General features: G+C 54.3%; 1 protein-coding gene across 1 annotated transcript in view; it reads left to right on the top strand.

Annotated features, from left to right (window-relative positions):
* The window catches only part of MRM1 (mitochondrial rRNA methyltransferase 1), a 4,370-nt gene extending 1,450 nt beyond the window's left edge, over positions 1-2,920 (top strand). Inside the window, exons 3-5 of the mRNA XM_044921673.1 lie at positions 1,679-1,811; positions 1,913-2,032; positions 2,248-2,920. Coding sequence (XP_044777608.1) covers positions 1,679-1,811; positions 1,913-2,032; positions 2,248-2,420 — 426 coding nt within the window. The 3' untranslated portion in view covers positions 2,421-2,920. The remainder of the gene's footprint in view (positions 1-1,678; positions 1,812-1,912; positions 2,033-2,247) is intronic.
* Positions 2,921-3,195: the final 275 nt, after the last annotated feature.

The following is a 3,195-nucleotide window of genomic DNA, read 5'->3' as shown; positions in this document are numbered from 1 at the left end:
ACTAGCCTCCGGGGCAAAGAGATATGCCAGAGGAAGAAGTGAGGTAAGGAGCAGAAATGAGCCAAGCTCAGTCTCTCCAAGGGCACTCATCCAGCAGCTGATGGAGGAAGGGGAGGATGTTGGCATCCTTCCCTATGTCCTTCTAAATCGCTTTGGGAAGGATCCTGGAATTTTTGAAACCATACGTAGAGCAGGATCTGAAGTTAGAGACTTCGTAGCTTCATTCCCTTTACCTCACTTCTTCCTCTGGCATATCTCTTTGCCCCGGAGGCTAGTGCACCTGAGAGCTTCACTGCCTTCTCAGTAGGTTGTCAGGAAATGCTTTTTGTTCAGCTGGGAGAAGCTGGGTGGCAGGAATCATGCATTTGCTGAGGAGAGGCGCAGCTCCAAAGGCTCTTTGAACAAGGACAGACTAATCTCTGTCTTTCCCCTCCTCCCACCCCCACAAAAAACAAAAACTCAAACAAACCATCACCACCACCAACAGCAACAAGAAACAACTTTGATATCCAGGAAGGGATAAACCTGAAAAACCCCTCTACTGGTCCAGGTTTTGGCCTTCAGCTGTGCTTCCCTTGCTGGACACAGGGGGGCAGTCTTGCCTTGCATTTGGCTGCTCCCCTGTCCAGCCGCCCCCTCAGGGCTTCCAGGCCCAGTCCTTGGATCTCTGTTCATTTCTGAAGTTTCATCCGGTCTCAAGGCTTTAAACACCATCTATACTTGGATGTCTCCCAAATGTGTATCCTAGCCTGGTCTTACTCATGAGCCCCAGATTCACCAGCTGCCTTTGTGATCTGAGGAGCATTTCAAACTTCTCCTTTCCAAAGCTGAGCGCTTCCTTCTGTAAACTTGCCCAGGTCAGTCGAGGGTGACTGCATCGCCTTGTTTGGGCCCGAAGCAGTGGTGGCCTTGATTCTTCTTCCTGCTCTCACACCCCGTGGCCCACCTACCTGCAGATCCTTTCGGTTTTCCCTTGAAGTTATTTTTGTATTCACACCAATCCTCACCATCTCTACAGCTCCCACCGTGGTGCAGGACACCATCCTCTCTTGCCTGCCTTATTGTGGAAACATCCTCACCAGTCTCCTGCTGCTATTGGCTCTCAACACAGCCGGCAGAGTGATTCTGTTGAAGCATGTCAGACCATCTTACTTCTCTGCTCAAAACCTTTCAGAGCCTTTACAGCTCTCCCAGAGTAAAAGCCAAAGTCCTTCCAGTGGCCTTTGAGGTCCTGCCAAACAAAATGGCCACTTTGTTTCCCTCTCCTGTCCCCACGGCTCCCTCTGCACGGGCCACCACCTTGCTGGTCTGCCGTTCCTCACACATGTCCTATAAGCACCAGCCTCTCAGCCTTTGCATTTACTCATCTCTGCCTAGATTATTCTTCCCCCAGATGTCTACATGGTACTCTTCATACCCTTCAGCTCTGCCCTCCAGTGTCACCTCAGGGAGGCCCACCCCAATCACCCTTCCTCAGGGTGGCTGCGATTTTGGCCTGTTTTGTTCCCTGCCCTGTCCCCAAAGCCTAGAACAGAGCCTGTCCATTCTAGGGGCTTAATAACTGTTGACTGAATTGAGTGGATCAGCGAGGGATTGACTATATGGGCAAGTCCAGCTCCTCGCCTGGGGCTCTGATGAAGGTTTGGGGAGCTAGAACGTGATTTCTTCTCCTTGTCAGGCCAAAGCCCGGCAGGGCTGGCTCGTGGCTGGCACGGTGGGCTGCTCAGGGCCTGAGATGTCCCCCTCCTCTGGGATCCCCACCACTAGCTGCTTGGATTTCCTCTGGGACCGGCCTACTCTCCTCGTGCTGGGTAGGTAGATGTCCCCACTTTTCCGCATTCAGATGTGCATGTTCCAAGCGCCTGTGCGTCCCGCTGTGGCCTCCTTACCCCTGTGCATCCGTGCCCTGCAGGTAACGAGGGCTCGGGCCTGTCCCCGGCCGTGCAAGCCTCCTGCCAACTGGCCCTTACCGTCCTGCCCGGCCGGCGGCTGCCTCCTGGACTGGGGTCCTTGAATGTCTCCGTGGCTGCAGGTGAGTCTGCTGTTGCCCAGACTCCTGCCCTGTGATCGCACACGCATGGCTCCTTCTCCCTAAACAAGTTGCTCTGTCTCTCTCTGTCTCTGTCACTGTATGTGCCAAATGGGGAAAGTGCATTCTTTTGAGAATGAAACGAGGGAGTGCTGGGATGTGGTCCTTCCTCCTCTCCATCCTCTCCCTTCCCCTTGTCCTTTTGTCTGTCGGCGCAGGAATTCTTCTTCACTCCATTTGCAGCCAGAGGAAGGGTTTCCCTGTGGAGGGGAAGAGAAAGCACCTTCTCCAAGACCCCGGAGAACCCTCATCCACATCAGAAGGGCCCGGAGTGGCGCAGCACCCAGGACTGGCCTCAGGATCAGAACAAGAGAGGCAGAATGGGAGCTGACTTGGTCTGAGTTGTGTGTGCTGGAGGGCACACATACCCACACGCTCGAATGTGCTGGAGTGGGCACCCAGGCCCTTGTTTACTAACCACTGTCTTGGGGGGCAGGGAGCTCTGCAGTAGAGACCAGAGGAAAGTTATTTCCTGTTTTGATTTTGGCCTTGGGGTTGGGGGTGGTGGCTTGTTCATCTCCAGGATGTGCTGGGCTGGGATAGAGGGTCTCTCCTCCAGGGCCCTGCCTGGAAATCAAGACATCAGAAGGGAATCGGGCAGCCCAGTCTGGGTGTCCTGCTCCTCTTGAACCAGTGCGAGAATGTAGAGGGAGGCCTGGGTTCCTCTTGTGGACAAGACAGGTACAAATCCAGGCTAAACCCAGCCCCAGTGGGATCCTTGAGCCCATGGCTTCATCCTTCCACGCCTGCCTCCCAGGGCTCTTTGTGAGGATCAAATAAAATCCCCTGGGCCAACTGAGGGTTCTAGAGGGGAGGGGGGTGGGAGGATGGGTTAGCCTGGTGATGGGTATTAAGAAGAGCATGTACTGCATGGAGCACTGGGTGTTATACGCAAACAATGCATCATGGAACACTACATCAAAAACTAATGATGGGGGCGCCTGGGTGGCTCAGTTGGTTAAGCGACTGCCTTCGGCTCAGGTCATGATCCTGGAGTCCCTGGATCAAGTCCCGCATCGGGCTCCCTGCTCAGCAAGGAACCTGCTTCTCCCTCTGACCCTCCCCCCTCTCATGTGCTCTCTCTCGTTCGCTCTGTCTCAAATAAA

The sequence above is a fragment of the Neomonachus schauinslandi genome, chromosome 15, assembly GCF_002201575.2.
Source record: "Neomonachus schauinslandi chromosome 15, ASM220157v2, whole genome shotgun sequence".
Taxonomy (NCBI): domain Eukaryota; kingdom Metazoa; phylum Chordata; class Mammalia; order Carnivora; family Phocidae; genus Neomonachus; species Neomonachus schauinslandi.
The sequence above is the reverse complement of the archived record's forward strand: the minus strand, read 5'-3'. Positions and strand labels throughout refer to the sequence as shown.